The following is a 17,594-nucleotide window of genomic DNA, read 5'->3' on the forward strand; positions in this document are numbered from 1 at the left end:
ACTGGTAGCAGGAATTACACTTTGCTAGGTTATCTTCTGTAAAATACAGTGGTACAATCTTGATGGTTAGAACTGGTAGCACACAACTTCTGAAGGACGTTACAGTTGTACGAGTTTCCCTAAACACCTCCATCTTGTCGTTATAAGAATTACACCAGCCAATGTGTGTCGCTGTGACGTCCTACTCACAACCTTTCTTTATGCGTATATAAGCTCTGCTCTTCCACCTGTTGTTCTTTATATAAATGTGTCCCAGCCCGGCCGGTCCCATATTCCTTCACTAAGACCTCTATGTCTGGAAAACACTAAGACTTTCTTTTGTACTCTTTTATCTTTAGGTGCCCATGTGCCTGCCGTAGGAGGAACTTCTGCCACTCTTCAGTTGGTAGCTTTCAGGACTTGCTACCTGAGTACTTCTGACTGTTCTCTCTTCTCTGCTACACACAACCAAGAACTTCGATGGTCAGCAGTATGGAGGCTACTTTATCTTCAGAACTTTCTTACAAATTTCCTAGAAACAGGAACTCAGTTCCTAGTGCCCACCTAACTCCCAAACCATGGGCAGGCATTACAGTGAACCTTGTTGACTCTGAATCTCAAGAAATTACAGCCTACATGAGGATAAACACATAAAACAACATTTCATATTAAATACTATATCAGGAGTCTTTAGAGAGAGTGTTGAGGCATCTTCTCCACTTTTCACCAGTTCTGCCTCTCCTTGCAGCTATTTTTTAAGATCCATCATTGACATGATCTGGGCAGTCAATCACTAGACTCAGGGAGAGGGAGAGGGACGAAGGAGCTTACCACGCTGACAATGTGTAGCTGGAAATTTAGCTCGGAGTTCCTCCTGAGGGTGCCGTTTCCACTGGTGATCACAGGAAAGTAGACAAAACATGGGGAAAGATACCGACACAACCATCCAGGGATAAAATGGATACAGTGCCGGAATCTTTCCTCATTTTTCACACTAATCACTAGAGACGTGTGTTGTACATGCCAACATCACCAATGGGGACCAATGATTGGCTGCAGTGGTCATGTGAAAGACTGATGTGATATTGAATCTGAAGGACCGGTGAGGACAACTTGAGCAGAGGTGCAGCAGGGCTTCGGTTCGATGAGTAATGGCTATTTTAATATTTTAACACATAAACAAATAACAAAATACCAGAAAACCTCTTTCATAAAATCATTTATCCTTGAGAAGAAGCTCAAAAATGTAGAAAAATAATTACTCCTCAGTTTAACGTTACATTCTGCCCATTTTCTCTAAATCTAGCGAGTCCTTTGAAGGATGCTTATCACAGAGTTAGGCGTACAATCTACAGTCATTGAGTAGCCTATTTTCAAAAACTGAAAGACAGAGGGGACTGTAGTCACAAGGCGTCTCATGAGGGTCTGAATTAAAATGTTACAAAACAGAGCAGTTGAACTGAGACTTCTCGAGTGATTTATTTCTTCTTTGTATTAATGTAATTAGAATGCTGAACTTGTTGCCTTATCCCGAGGCGCCCGACACGTGAAAATGCAAACACGATTCCTATAATAAACTTTGGGAACCATGTATGAAATTTGCTTTTGGTTTTGTTGCATACAGCGGAAATCAGAACTTAATTGTTTGCTATAGGCAACAAGAACTTAATATTCATGCCTATCCCATTGTTAATTAAGGGGTTTGTAATGACTTTGTCACTACTAGCCGCAAACATATGGGGTCTCATGACACAATCTGCACTTGCTCTGTATGTTATAGGTTAGGTCCACATTTGCAATCATTTTTATTGTTCCAAAGCGATTAAAAGAAAAGAGTAATCGACAGTGCAATTAGACTTTGTTCAGAATATTCTCCCGTTTTGTGTATACAGCTACTGTCCAGACATACAGTAGGTGTTATCATGGTAACAAACTATAAAAAAGGCAATAAAATAATCTGTGCACATGGATACCACAATAGTGATATTCATTTTGACGGATATCACTTGCTTCCCATGTTATTCAGCGAGACCATGCATGTGTCTGATATTAGACGACTTCATTCTTCAGGTTGGTCCAAAGAAAAAAATCGCAACATGCCCGAGTTAGATCCGATAATTGTCAGATCATACTCAGCCATGAACTTCAATGAGACCGTAGAAACCCGTAGAAACCCTCGGACTATGCCCCAACGTGGCTTTCTCCTGGCCATGGGTGCTCAAATGTTTGGGCATCACTGCACTCCACCTCATCATGACCTTCTTTAATGGTGCACGTTGAGGGGCCTTACAAATTACAAGGGAACGTAACAGTTCCTCAGAGTGGCCAGCGTTGGGGTCATATGTCTCTTGGGACTCTTGATGGTGGGAGGAAGGAGGACCAGGTTGAGGATTCAGAGGCCCAGCCTCTTGGCTACTGAGACTGGGCCATGTGGAAGACTTCGTGGTGCTGCTTGTCAACACACTGGAGTCTTTGTCTGCTATTCAACCCAACATTATTCCCAGATACCATATGTGAGTCAGAAAGGCATGCAGGGATTTTCTCCTTGCTGTTCCTATTTAGTTGTGGCACTTTCCCATCCATTTCAGCTTTTTTCTCAGGCCCCCAGACCTGTTTGTGGGGTCCAGCAGAAAACTGGCTTTCCCATTGACTTGCATTGGATTCATTATTCGGTATGAATACACGGATATTAGAAATTATTCGTACCGCTTTTCCCGAATCCGAATATTTCACTATTCGATCATCACTATGCATTATAAATTTTGCACCATTTTCTTTTTTCAGGCTTTTTGTTTTTTGCACATACGTCTTTAATCTGGTCTGTGGCCATAAAATAGCTGAGAGGAGCCCTTAAAAAGGCAGATAAATAAAGTTAACAGACTGTCGAACAAGCTCACTGACTTATTCTCAGATGGCAGACACTTTCTCTCGTTAGTGCAGTTTTCCTCACACACTGACCAGCACTTCTGTCCATAAAATGGCCGCTGATGGAGGAGCATGTGACCAGACCTGTCCATCAGTCTCCTCCAATTGAAAGAGATCTCATACAGAATCTACTTTTCTATTGGACGATGTTCATGGACAGATCTGGTCACATGTTCCTCCACCAGCAGCCATTGTACGGACTGATGTGCCGGCCAGTTTGTGAGGAAAGCTGCAGTAAAAAGAGAAAGTTGGCCGAGCTCTTTGTCAGAATGAGATCACTGACTCTCAGGTAGTCTTACAGGAAAGTTTGTAACTTTTATGTTTTTTTCTCTGGGATCCTTCAGCTGATTTGTGGTCGCAGACTAAATTAAAAGGGTTGTCTTGGACTTTATCCTTAACGGCCTTTCCTTGGGAAAGATCATCAATGTCTGTGAATCTTAGCTTCCCCAGTGATCAGCTATTGGCAGTGCTCGCGGCTGCTGGAAGTGCTTATTTGTGGAACTTCACAGCACAGCGTCGTCATCCATGTAGTGTTCACAATGTGGAATTACATGTCCGCCCTTGAAAATTGGACAGCACCTAGATGTCATCTGAGTGCAGTCTGATTTTTTCCACACACTCATTGATTTGTATGGCCAAGCTTGGTCTGAGGAAAATATCAGACATGTGCACTGCCTCGTAGAATAACATTGGTCAGAGTGTGATCTGATGATTAGACCTAAAATACAGAGGAGAGGCTATCAATAAAGTTCCGGACAATCTTTTACAGTCATGCGCATGATCCCTTTAGGGCTTGTCCGGGACTTTAAGGCTATATTCACACTTAGCGGTTTTTACCGCGGAACCGCCGCGATTTTGATGCTGCGGGTCCGCAGCAGTTTCCATAGCGTTTACAGTAACATGTAAACCCTATGGAAACCGCAAACCGCTGTGCACATGCTGCGGGAAAAACCGCGCGGGAACGCAGCGGTTTACAACCCGCAGCATGTCACTTCTTTGTGCAGAATCGCTGCGATTCTGCACCCATAGGAATACATTGAACCGCTTACTTCCCGCATGGGGCTGTGCCCACGTTGCGGGAAGTAAGCGGATAATGTGCGGGTGGTACCCGGGGTGGAGGAGAGGAGACTCTCCTCCAGGCCCTGGGAACCATATTTGGGGTTAAAAAATAAAAAATCTGGTTATACTCACCCTCTGATGTCCGGAGCTCCTGGGCGCTGCACGCGGCTGTCCGGTCAGAGTTGCTGTGCGACCAGGACCTGCGGTGACGTCGCGGTCACATGACCGTGACGTCACGAAGGGTCCTTCTCGCACAGCATCTCTGGAACCGGACCGCCGGGTGCAGCGCCGAGGGATCGGGACGTCAGAGGGTGAGTATAACCAATTTTTATTATTTTTAACATTACTATTGATGCTGCATATTGCTGCATATGCAGCATCAATAGTATAGGCGGAAACCCGCAGCGGAAAACGCGGAACAAACCGCGATAAATCTGCAGGGAGAACCGCAGTTGTTTTGCCCTGCAGATTTATCAAATCCGCTGCGGGAAAACCCACAGAGGGATGCCGCAAGGTGTGAACATAGCCTAACATTGAAGACCTAACCTTAGGGCTTGTGAACATGACCATATTTTCAGTCCGAGTGCGATCTGACAAAATATCGGATCGCACTCGCACCAATGTTATTCTATGAAGCAGTACACCTGTCCGATTTTTTCCTCAGACAGTGTCTGTCCAAGGATGGAAATTGCAGCATGTCCGAGTTGCATCAATATTTAGATCGCACTTGGCCATGCAAGTCAATCAGTGATTGGGAAACATCAGACTGCACACGGATTTCCGTGGCCTTAGAGTACGGAGAAGAATTTTTTCCCCATCTGCTCCTTATCCGAGAGAATTAGATCAAACTATGTTCACACTCTCATGAAACTCTGATCAGAGTCTCATTTAGCCCAATTCTCTCGGATAAGAAAAAATATGATTTTGTGACCCTAGCCTTAAAGTTGAATGTGCCAAGAAACAATAAACCTGTAAAAGCCATATAGTACAAAACCCAATTTCAAATTTTTTTTTAATTCAAAATACCTGCATTTAAGGAAAAAAAAATTGTTCCCGAAAGTTGTCCAACCCCCATTAATGGTTTTATGCACTTTTTATGATTTATTCTTTAGAAAAACCTTTTGTATGTTGTACACCTGTTCTATATGGGGTGATAGATCATGGAATATGGTCCCCAAACTTATGTGTAATTTACACATTTGCAAAAAATATATATATTTTTTTGCCCTAGTGTTTCTAAAATAGAATTATTCTATAAAGAAACTTTGAAAATTTTCTTGATTAAAAATTTTCCACTTTTGTGTATGCAGCTCCTTTGCCGGCTCATGTGTTTCCATAGTATCAGACTACAAACAAATCCTGTGTGTAGTCGTATCCCGCAGTAACAATACATGGCTAACTCAACCAGTTCTCATTGAAATCAATGTCCTTATATTTTTAGTCATGCCATGTCCTCTGGAGCAGGGAAGAGTCTCCAAATGATTTACAGATAATATCTGAAGCAGGATCTCCTGTTAATTATAAGGAAATAAAACAACCATTACTCAACGTCTATTATAAAAGTAGATTTTTATTGTAATTCCATACATACTACTAAGCTCACACGATTGAAAACAGGCAACATACTTAAGCCCTAAATTCCCTGAAATTAATAAAAGAGTCTCTAAGGAGAAAGTTTTCAAGCTAAAATCCTCGAAAAAAAAAACAAAAAGTTTAAAACACTTAAATATATTCAATACAAAAAAAGCATTTTATGAAATCTTTAAGAAGAAAGAAAGAGACTTGTCAAGGTTTTTTATAAGATTGCATTCCATCTCGGTAAAATTGCACATCATACATTAACTTTTTTTTTTTTTAACGTTCCTATTTTATACAGAATAAAATTAAAGTGTAGATACATCATTTATAATTACTAGGTTATACGGTTTACAAAACTTGTCGTCAGTGCAGAGATATATTGCACTGAATGTAATAAGTATTTACATCTAGATAACATTCACATTCTCATACCTAAATACGGCCCCTATGACGCTGTCGAATAGCTTATATTCCATCAGTGAAGGGCATGGGTGCGACGATTCGCTTGCACTCATGGTGGGAAATGTTACATACACGTTTGCTGCTGAAGGTGAGATGCCGATGCTATAATTAGGCGATATGTTACTTACATGGGTGGGTATAATTTTTTGCAAAATGTATTATTGCCAGTATTTCAACGCCACTCACAATTTTTATGTGCACTTTCATAGTACCGATGCTCATTGGAAGCAGGCATTTTTATGTCGGTAAGAAAAAAAAAACGAAAACATCAGCTCTCCGGTTTAGGAGGTTTTCCATAAATAGGTGTGGTGCTTGATGACCCTAGTCTAGAAGCATGGAGGAAAAGCGTGGAAGAGGATCCAGCGACAGCAAAAATTAGGTAAGTTAAAGCATCACATTTATTTAGAACATTAAAACCAAGGAAAAAACAAAATCATAATGAATGGGAGAAAAAAAGAGCGAGACACCGGCTCTACACGTTTCGAGTGACAAGTGTCTCTCTCTTTATTCTCATTAATTATGATTTTATTTTTCCCTTGGTTTTAATGAGTTAAAAATGTGATGTTTTATCTTACCTAATTTTTGCTGAATCCCCTTCCACGCTTCTCTCTACATTTTATGTCAGGACATACCAGCTAGAACATGTTTGCCTCTACTAGATGATGTGGACATAAAATTAGTAAAGTGATATGTGACATTCACCTTCACTGGCAGTTTAATAGTCCCCTTATTATCATTTTGCCTTCAGTGCACTGCTGAGTTTGTGTATATACACGTCAGCCAATCAGAAAAGCCAGAGCTTCAGTCAGGAGGCAGAGGACAGCATCCTGAACCAATCATAGCACAGGGGGTGTGTCTCAGACTATTCAGGCTCTCTGTAGGCACTGCAGCTATAAGAGTAGTCACAGATCACAACTCTGCTCTAATGGATGAACTAAAACACAAAGAAGGTGCAAGCTTTCAAGAAAAAAAAAATAATAGCAGCTCTTCCTTATGGATACTGCCTTGCACATCTTGTTTAAACTCACGACTGAACAGTCACTTTTAGAATTGTTAAATTATCTGACATCCACATCAAATACATTACCACTGGCTTTTCAACTACATATCTCAAAGTGCATTTCACTGTTTTGGTTTGCAGCACATATAATGTTCTAAAGCTATAATGCATGTAATAATAACCATTGAAACTTACAGCGCTAATTTGCTCTTCAAGAACTGCCAACAAATAACTAAAATTGGTAAAAAGGTTAAGAATAAACAGAAGTACATTAACGTTGCTATAGGGTTAAAATAAGGCTCCCATAAATATTAAATTAGCAAATTGTGTTGCCCCAAAAGCCATTTGGTTGTAAGTAAAAGAAAAAAAGTGGTTGGTAAAGAGCAAAAGGATGAAAAGAGCTCAAATCAATAATATAAGTGAAAAAAAATAAAGTATAAGGCAGAGTATGCCGACACAGTAAATGTAAGGCCTACATGGTAAAGCCTATAGATTGCACATAAGTTACTGTAAGACCTATAGCACAAGTAAGGCCTATAATATAGCTATAAAGTAAGGCCTATAGCAGTATTTTCCAACCTTTTTTTATGTCTACTCTTCTTTATTTCGTAACAAACAAAAAAAGCAATCATCGATGTATTGTCCATGGATGAGAACCAAAAAGAATTACCGTAAATGTCAAAAATATTTAAAAAAAAAACAAATGCAATGTGCACATATTAAACCTGACTTCCAAAGAAAACAGTACCAGTTAATTGTGGCTGCTCCACTTACAGGGCTATGATCATAGTTAGCCCTTATGCTTCAGCTTATAATAATAATAGTAAAAAAAAATATAATCCTAGAAATACACCTAGAATAGATATTGCAGATTGTTTTCATTGAAAAAAAAGCTCATATTTTGCTCGTTGTGCTTGTGTTTTTGCAATCACTATTAAAGAGAAAGAGATTGATTTTGACCTTACTAAGGCATGTTTAACAACCAGTCGAAATTGTACTGTGTATGCATCAGAGGAAGTAATGAAAAGTGCGGCAACATTAATGGATTGCACTGAAGTAAATGTCCTTCCCCCCCTCCCCCCTTTGTTTTAAATAATACCTTCATGAATAATTCAAGTCGATAAAATGTACAGATGATTGCACTGCTGAATATTTTCTGCAGGTCGTATGCACACATAACTTACATTGGGTATTGTACAGCATAAGTAGCAGGTCAAAGCATTCACAAAACACACTGTCACATCCGACATGTCAACAAAAAGCTGCCAAAAGCAATATACTAAAGCATTAATTATGCTACAGAAACATTCCAGAGGGTTTACAGCATATGTTCTAGTTGCTATATCAGTGTTAACATCTTGTAATGCAAGATCACATAGCTAACTAATATTTCTAATTCCAAATATTCACCTGGTTAGATAGAATAAAGGAAAGTAGCTGTTAACTCTATGGATTTATTGGTTAAACTAAGCACCATCAAGTGTCTTTTCGAGAACTCTCGAGAACGTTGTATTGCACTACTTCATGTAAATGGCATAAATCTAAATAATTATGCAAGCCATCTAACTCCTGTCACTTAATCTACTGGAGTAATGCTGGACTTCAAACATACATTCCACTTAGTGCCCTTAGCCTCGTACTGGATCTCAAGATCACTTCATCCGTCACTCACGCGTTTTCTGCCACGGTGACGTCAAATGATATGGCCTTTGGAAAGCGCCTACGCACTTGAGTGCAAAAAAAAACAATTGTAACAAGCTTTTTCAATCAGCTATATCCTCAAACCAGCAATTACGTCGGCGCGCATCAAGGCGAGACTTTCACCGGTTTACCGTTCTTGTCATACTGATAGACGAACATTTTAATACAGTGAGAATTGGCAGGTGAAATCCAAGGGCTACTAGTTATAGAGAAGTTATAATTTGTATAAAACTGAACCGGCTGTTTCTGGCACTTGAAAAATGCCTTGAGTGTCCCGGCGGCCATTGTGCGAAATCTTTTACTTATAAAACAATAGAGAAAGAAATTAATTGCAGTGTTTAGAAGGGCTAACATGTTGGCGATGTCCGTTACTATGTGTACAAGCCAACTATTGTCTATCGGAGATACATAGAGATGGTAAAGTATCATAATTATTCGTGGTGCCCAAAGGATGGCAAAGATGGAAGTTATCGTAAATAAAATAGCAGTGGTTTTTCCCGTGGAGTATCCTCGAAGTCGAAAGTTGCTTTTCCTACGGAGCTTGTAGACAATGATGGAATTCAGAACAAAGAAAATGGAACATGGAACCAAGTAGACTGTGAAACAATGTATCCAGATTAGGATGTGATGTAGAGATGTGCTTGTGTAATCCTCGGTCCATATGTTGGGCCACCAATAGTAGGGGATGCTAGTCAAAAAGCAAGTGATGTACACACTTACAATGACTTTCCTTGTACGAGCTGGGAAGGAAACAGTATGATATTTCAGAGGGTGGCAAACTGCTATATATCTATCAATGGTTAATGGGACTGTAATCCAAATGGATGTATGGATGGAAGAAAACTCCAAGACTTCAATCAACTTGTTCAGTACTTGAGGCATCTGTTTGTTAAGGATGAAGTCCTCTAAAAGAAAGTCCACAAACACAATGAAGAAAAGTACCATGATGTCCGCTGCAGCCAAGGCCAAGAGATAATTGTAGGAGGACTTTTGTCTTCTGGCCACAAGCTGAGATAAGATGATCACCGTCAGGATATTTGCTGTGGAGATAGAATAGAAGATTTGTTTTAGTTTTATACAAAATTGGAACACATTCAGCTTTCAACACAAAAAAGCCAAAATGGCTCACCACACCTGAAATCAATTCATCAATTCAGGGCGCTCAGCAGCTCGAGCGAATCATATTGATATCAATGAATAGGAAAAGCCGGCACTCCATCCTTCTTGAGAAACTCCATGTCTATTATAAGTTTAGTCCATGTGTTAAGACCATTGAAACACAAATCCTCAAACCCTGACGCGTTTCGGAAAACACTTCCTTGGTCATAGGTTTGAATAAGGAAGTGTTCCTGCGAAACATCTCAGATGTTTGAGGATTTGTGGTTTAGTGGTCTTAGTACATGGATTAAAAAGTTACAATAGACACGGAGTTTCTCAAGAAGGACTGAGTGTTGGCTTTTTCTAATCATTGATATTCAGCTTCCAGTATATGAATCTATAGGATTCCATCTTAGTCATTTCCATACAATTTGGTTATTGAAGCCTGAATCCTGATTTTTTACTTATTGTATTACTACCTACTCAATTATTTTAATGGAAATTTAAACATTTTTATCTATAGGGAATGAGGGTAAAAGCTGATCATGCCATGTGCCTCATTGATGTACAAGAAATAACATATTTGCTTGTTCAAACCTCAATGTTCCGTGCAGTTTTATTCCTGGCTGCCAGCTATATTGATTTCTATTGAAACCTGTAGTGCAGATGTCTCCAATCTTATGTAGGTCATGAGCCACTTTCAAATACAATAGTGTTATTTCACAGTTAGTATTATAACAATATTTATTAACTTTGTATATATAAACATGCAATTATGAAAGTTATTCATCTTGATAGTGATAATGTGCATGTATCTTGTGTTCTAGGAGGAGTAAAACTAGGAGGGTCACTTGCAGAGAATGATCTGGGTGTACTTGTAGATTAAAGACAAAATGACAGCCTGCAAGGTCAATGAGGTGCTTTTAAGGTCAACTTTCCTGGAGTCAAAAGAATAGGGATGAGTGGGGAGCCAGGGGAGCATTGGCATTGAACAGAGACCGGTGGGGAACCAGGGAAGCATTGGCATTGAACAGAAACTGGTGGGGAACTAGGGAAGCATTGGCATTGAACAGAGACCAGTGGGGAACCAGGGAAGCATTGGCATTGAACAGAGACCGGTGGGGAACCAGGGAAACATTGGCATTGAACAGAGACCGGTGGGGAACCAGGGAAACATTGGCATTGAACAGAGACTGGTGGGGAACTAGGGTAGTATTGGCATTGAACAGAGACCGGTGGGGAACCAGGGAAGCATTGGCATTGAACAGAGACCAGTGGGGAACCAGGGAAACATTGGCATTGAACAGAGACTGGTGGGGAACCAGGGAAGCATTGGCATTGAAGTGACATGGAAGTAGTAAAGTATTACTCTTTTTGTTGTTTTAAATGATTACTGTTGATGACCGAATGTGCTGGGATAATGCAGTAGCGGGGACTCGAGCATATTATTCGAGCATGCCGAAGACACTCGATTAGCCCCAGAGCATGCTCTGATAACAACTTATCCCAGCAAGTTTGCTCATCACTGATGATTAATTGTTTTTTTAAAACAAATAAGTTGGAAAGACCTATTAGCAACTACTGATTTAATTTGGCGCCATTTGAAGTACTACTAACATCATGCCAACACTGTAACATTAGACTGCAACAGTATCTGCATCTGTCAACAGATGGCTGAGTCACATACATAGGACCCAGAGACTATTTGTCGGGGAAAAATTTAGTATGAAGGAAAGAGTTGACTTTTTTATCTCTTCCTGGCGCTATATTTTAAGTATATATTTTTTCATTGCTTATTTATTTTTTACTTTTTCCTAACTTTGAATAATTCCTGATCAGATGAATACATTTGCTCATTGGTGCCAGTCGATGATTCAGACAATACGGGCACCGTGAAAAGGCTCTAGTGATGTTGAGCTTAGCTCATTTTACATTTTAACCTTATCCTGGTTGATCACTAGCATGTGGACCTTACTATTAAAATATACCACAATAATAACTTAATGTTAGGCAGTTATACTTAAATCTAATATAAGGTGAATTTTACGCTTGTATCGTATAATACTGTATACCTCTACAACTGTATATAGGACTCCACTATGAAAAATGGTAGGAAGGGCATTATGTATTTCAGACTTTCTTCTAAAGAGGATCTATCAACAGATTAGAAGCAGCCAGTTTTTGCTATTTTTTTTCTGCTGATCCATTTGCATACATATATCTATTTTTATGACATCCTCCATATGGTTCCATAAATATGTTCCTTTTAATTCAGTGCTAATTTTTATGATCGTTACCAAATAGGGGTTGCTCACAGGGTAATAATGCAGAACAGCCTAAAGACATGCTCCCAGAGGATCGAGTTAACAACACCCCCATGGAAAAGACCATAAAAAAACTAGCACTACATGAAAAAGCGCCTCTATCACTGGAAAAAAATTTGGGTTTAAAAATACCCCAAAAGTTGAAAACTCAGGGGAGCAGTGGGAATAAAATAAGAGTAAAACTGGTCATCTCAAATTGGTGATATTTTCTCTCTAAAATGTATAATCTGGGAAAACTTTTCATAAATTGGTGGGATCCATTAAAAACAGGGCAGTACATTTTCATGAAATCACATTCACTTTACTGGAATTGTTACACAATAGATTTTCTTCTATGGCTATGTTCACACGTTGCATTTTTGCCGCGCTTTTTAATTGCTTTTTTTTACGCAAATTCAAAGTAGCTTTTTACAGCATCAGCAAAAGCTACGAGATATCAGAAATCTCATTCACACACTTGTTTTCTCTTCATCACTAAATTGGAGAACTGCTGAGTTTTTTAAATCTGCAGCATGTGAAATTCTTCCTTTGCAGCAATTTTTCACCTATAGAAAACAATGAGAAAGTGAAAAAAATCAGCAAAAATTGCAATTTCGCTGTGTTTTCACTGCTTTTTTTAAGCATTTATGGTAAATAAAACTAATTTTATTAAACATGTTCTGTAGACAAAGCACATATATAATCCACACCCATAAAATGCTTCAAAAGATGTAGCAAAAACGCAGCAAAAAATGCTGTGAGCATGCTGAAAAACAGGCGTTTTGAACGTAGCATTATTCCTTCCAAGGGAGCTGGTTTTGGATGCAGAAAAAAAAAACACAAAAAACATAGCCTTACTGATGCAAGTAATATGGATGATACAAAATTTTCCTATATTAAAAATAAGGCTGAAATATCATTAAAGTGCATAATTCTCCAATGTACCCTGATTAGATGTAATTGGTGGTTTTTTAATGATTTGCCTTTCCTTTTGTTATTATGGATGAGCTGATCGCCACTGGTCTACTGACTCATTAATCAGGGATGGCAAATACTAATAACATTTAAAACTATCTCATTAGTGAAGCTCCTTAAGTTGCATATTAGTTATAGCCTAGTAATGGTTTTAATTACTGACCAACATAGTGATACATATTAGGCTCTCCATAAAAAAACAGAACAGCATTTATACTTAGGGTAAACTGAATATACTTTCATGGCCATGAATGTGGAAATTGTATATGTTATATATAGATATCAGACATCACTATATTACAGGGATGCAAATATCCCCTTCAGAGAGAATGAGAACTGGAACTGTAGGGCCACCTATTGGAAGTAGCAATCCTAGAAGTCAAAAGAATTTAACACATGACTTTTATAAGAAGCCAAACCAGGACACAGACACGTGTTTCAGGGTTTTTGCCCCTCATCAATGCAGAGCGGGAAATCTAGTTGGCTGGGTGAGAGACTTTAAAATGAACCTGTCATGTAAAAAAACACTATTAACCTAGACATGGGGTTAATCTGCAGGTTATTAGTGTTTTAAACCTGCCTGCTGTCTGCACATAGACCCTCACTGCCGGGAGAAAATTAAATGTATTCCTCCAGTTTCAGTTAAGGGTGTGGTGCCGGCACGGGTTCAACCCCCACTCTGTGTATAGAGAGCTGCAGCTGTAACCGCTCCTCTGGCACTGACTGTCAGCAGCTCAACAATAGGGCTGGCTGTCAGTCAGTCCAGATTAACCCCCTTAACTGTTGGTTAATTGCGTTTTTTCATTTGACATGTTCTCTTTAAGAAAGAGCTAAGAGATAAAGTGTTATGTACTTTTTTGTGGAACCACTGTGTCACTATACGGGGGCAACTTGGTGGGGCGTTACTATGTAATAGAGTGCAGGGTTGAGTATGTCACCATGGAACAGACAGACCAACTGTTGGGGGGAATTTATTAACAGGGACAATATTCTCCTCGCAGGGAGAAAACAGTAGAATATGAACTGAAAAGATAACGGTGCAAAATATGGGAGTCAAACAGTGCAACAGAATTAAGCGGGATTTCTTGAGAAAAAGAACACTTATCAGTCTGGTGAGGACTTGCTTGAAGGGTCGTCTTTTCCAACGTAGGCACCGAGAAACAGCGGCACTTGTCGTCCCTCTGTTGTCTCTGTGGGCTGAGTAGTCTCTAGGAGCCCGCTGCCTGGGGTTTCGGTGGTTAATGTGATATGCACAGGCTCTGAATCTTTATCTTTTACAGCACAGCCTATCCCAGGAAAATGATGGTCAGTCTATTATTAAGTCTCTTAACAGGAATCAGGGGCTCTGCACTGATACCGTGGGTACCAGGGGTTACAGTCTCTGCATGGCCACTGCCTCTGCATAGGTGTCAAGGCGCCCCTCTCTAGTCACAGCAGAGTCTGCTTTCATGTACTCACAAGATGCAGTCTTTCTGGGCAATCTCTCTGCATTTGTCCTCTGACTGGGAGCCCTCTCTCCTCCCCGAAGCGCAGCTGAGTCCTGCCCTGACCACTGCTCATGCAGCTCTTCCACTTGCTCGCGCCTTTCCCGCTCTCTGCCCGGCTTCCTTCCTGTCCCAGTCTCTAATTCTGCCCCCCGGGGAACCTGTAGCACAGCTCAATGGTTCCAGGCACGGAGCAGAGAAGGTAACCGCCCCCAGACTCTTCTTGTGTTCCACCTCCTTACAACTAAGCGACCACCTGGTTCTTCACCAGAGCTCTTGATGATGTGGTTAGACTTTAACTCAGGGGGATGTCAGGTGCCACTTCAGGACAGATCCCAGAGCAGTAGCAGCTGCCCCAAAGAGGCAGGGAAGCAGGACCGGTTAGAAACTGGTTAACTAAAGGATGTGTGGCTGGATAGAAAGAACAAGTTCAAGATAGGGTTGCATGGCTGGTAGACAGAACAGGTCCTGGATCAGGAACGTACAGGATAGGTTCAGGGACACAGGGCGAACTTGGTTGCAGGATCACAGGTGCTGTGAGAATAGCGGTACAAGTGAAGATAAGGCGGAGTAGGCTCAAGACTTGGTAAAAGCAAGACAGGCTCAGGAACAGGATTAAGATCTGACAGGATGGACAGAATCAGGTGCAAGCAGGACGGACAGGGAGCACAGGTAAAAAGGACCTTACAACTATGTAGCAGGAATACACACTTATAGCTAAGGTTGCTAAGGCACCTCCCAATAGGGAAGGTGCCTTAAATATCAGACGTCTCTATCAGCTATTGGCTGGGGTAATTTTCAAAAGTGTGCACTATGCTCCTTTAAGCGGCAAGAAAAGTTCTCCCTAAATACACAGCCAGGCGACCTGCTTGTCATGCGCAAGTCCTTGGAGGAAGCAGGAGCAGCATGGCAGTGTATGTGAACACGCCGCCATCCCAGCTAAGAGGAGGAAGGGGACTCGTGCAGGGGTGCTGATGCTGTCCTAACATAAATCTCCAAGTAGAAAGCGTCAAGTCAGCGTAGGGAGACTTGTAGACAATTCAATGATCCACTGGCAATTTAAATATGCAAATAGCCATTTTAGAGAGAATAATGATAAGAGCTCTGGTTCTACCTATTGTAGCTGACAATCCAAAAAGTCAATATTGACCCTTTAACTCCTTTAGGGCTTGAAGATTTTTCATTTTTTTGTGCTTTCCTTTTGCGATGGGGAAATCTTACCCACTAATGGTAGAACATAACTGAGAATCACATTTTATAAGGACCGTAAATCATTTTTAGAAATAGCTTGAAGCTATCAATAAAGCTGTAGGAGCCAGAGGTTGCTATAAGGCACCCTACGGCCCCTCTGAAAAATAAATGGACAGCTACTATATACTGTTTGTCAAGGCTGGTGTCTCTAAGACAGGTTTTGCTTTGTGGTCCAGAAGTTTCAAGTTCTTTTCATACCTCAAAGTCAATAAGAAAATGTAAGATATTTGGTGAATAATTGGACATATTTCCAGTCTTTCTTCTTATTACGTGGTCCATGTTTTATAATCGGAAGGAAAAAAAATCAAATATTATGTTATTTAAAAATAGGAAATTAAATAAAAAATCTATAAAAAAAAAATCACTAGCAAGTTTTTGATTTGTCCTTTTTCCTAAAAATCATATTTTTCAGATTGATTTCTCTTCTCCTTTTTCACTTCTTGACATATTGCTCTTGGAATTTGAAATATTAAAGTCATACAAATACTGGGTGAAGAAAAATCATTGTAGCTCATCATGACTTATTGATCACTGTGCAGTATTTCCTTAAAGTAGTTGACCCTGAATATCGCCTAGCAGCAAACCCTACCAAATTAAAATGTCAGTGATGCCCAGCTGACAAGTTAAGTGTATTGCTCCCTTTACTTATGCCGGCTTCTGTTCAACCTTTTAAATCTAATGCTTCTTTTGAACAAGGTCCAGTCTTCCTTTCCACGTCTGTACTTGCATTAACGACAGTGCGGCGCTCATCTCTGGTTTTAACTTAGGCTGCAAAATGAATATTCCCTCTAATTTTGTTGGACAAGTGAATTGGACAAAGGGGAAAAAATTGTGTATTCTAAAAGCTTTGCATAACCAAGATACGGGATTATTAATTTTGCACTGACATAAATGTGGTCAAAAGTAAAAGCATAAAGGGTTGTTAAAGGGAACCTGTCACCCCGTTTTTTGAGATTGAGCTATAAATACTGTTAAATAGGGCCTGCGCTGTGTGTTCCTATAGTGTATGTAGTGTACCCCGATTCCCCATGTATGCTGAGAAATAACTTACCAAAGTCGCCGTTTTCGCCTGTCAATCAGGCTGGTCAGGTCGGGAGGGCGTGGTGACATCGGTGGTTCTTCCTCAGCTTTACGTTGGTGGCGTAGTGGCGTAGTGGTGAAGACACAGCGCGCGATATGCGCTGTAATCCCTTGCATCGGTGGGGGCGGCCATCTTCCTGGGGCCGCGCGTGCGCAGATCGAGTGCTCTGCTGCACGGGGCTTCAGGAAAATGGCCGCGGGATGCCGCGCGTGCGCATTAGAGATCGCGGCGGCCATTTTCCCAAAGCCGAGTTTGCATCTCGGCTTTGGGAAAATGGCCGCCGCGATCTCTAATGCGCACGCGCGGCATCCCGCGGCCATTTTCCTGAAGCCCCGTGCAGCAGAGCACTCGATCTGCGCACGCGCGGCCCCAGGAAGATGGCCGCCCCCACCGATGCAAGGGATTACAGCGCAGATCGCGCGCTGTGTCTTCACCACTACGCCACTACGCCACCAACGTAAAGCTGAGGAAGAACCACCGATGTCACCACGCCCTCCCGACCTGACCAGCCTGATTGACAGGCGAAAACGGCGACTTTGGTAAGTTATTTCTCAGCATACATGGGGAATCGGGGTACACTACATACACTATAGGAACACACAGCGCAGGCCCTATTTAACAGTATTTATAGCTCAATCTCAAAAAACGGGGTGACAGGTTCCCTTTAAGTAATTGCAGATAATTGTATTATTGCTGAA

General features: G+C 40.8%; 1 protein-coding gene across 1 annotated transcript in view; it reads right to left on the reverse strand.

The window, feature by feature from the left end:
* Positions 1 to 5,513: 5,513 nt before the first annotated feature.
* GPR139 (G protein-coupled receptor 139) overlaps positions 5,514 to 17,594 on the reverse strand; it is an 89,856-nt gene continuing 77,775 nt past the window's right edge. Inside the window, exon 2 of the mRNA XM_069735403.1 lies at positions 5,514 to 9,744. Coding sequence (XP_069591504.1) covers positions 8,810 to 9,744 — 935 coding nt within the window. The 3' untranslated portion in view covers positions 5,514 to 8,809. The remainder of the gene's footprint in view (positions 9,745 to 17,594) is intronic.

Source organism: Ranitomeya imitator, chromosome 7, assembly GCF_032444005.1.
Source record: "Ranitomeya imitator isolate aRanImi1 chromosome 7, aRanImi1.pri, whole genome shotgun sequence".
NCBI classification, from domain to species: Eukaryota; Metazoa; Chordata; class Amphibia; order Anura; family Dendrobatidae; genus Ranitomeya; species Ranitomeya imitator.